General features: G+C 60.1%; 1 protein-coding gene across 1 annotated transcript in view; it reads left to right on the plus strand.

Moving 5' to 3' along the window:
- Window positions 1-283, plus strand: part of VPS33B (vacuolar protein sorting 33 homolog B (yeast)) — a 24,287-nt gene that overhangs the window by 22,895 nt on the left and 1,109 nt on the right. The window contains exon 20 of the mRNA XM_006769587.1: window positions 181-256. Within this exon, the coding sequence (XP_006769650.1) occupies window positions 181-256 (76 nt within the window). The remainder of the gene's footprint in view (window positions 1-180; window positions 257-283) is intronic.

The raw sequence follows: 283 nt of genomic DNA on the forward strand, positions 1-283 counted from the left end.
ACCCAAGAGTCCTGGGTTCAATTCCCGCCAAGGGCATGTACCTCAGTTGTAGGCTCCGCCCTGGCCCGGGCCCTTGCCGGGGCTCATGCAGGAGGCAACCAATTGGTGTGTTTATTTAAAAAAATAAATAATAAGCCCCATCCTGTCTTAGCTCTGAAACTCACCCTCGTGCCCCCCCAGGTGCTGGAGCGGCGGAGCTGGCAGGGCCTGGAAGAGGTGCTGCGGCTGCTCAACTGCAGTGAGCTGGCCTTCACAGGTGCGTGGCCTCGGCAGATGGGGCCGG

This window comes from Myotis davidii, unplaced genomic scaffold, assembly GCF_000327345.1.
Source record: "Myotis davidii unplaced genomic scaffold, ASM32734v1 scaffold324, whole genome shotgun sequence".
In the NCBI taxonomy this organism is placed as follows: domain Eukaryota; kingdom Metazoa; phylum Chordata; class Mammalia; order Chiroptera; family Vespertilionidae; genus Myotis; species Myotis davidii.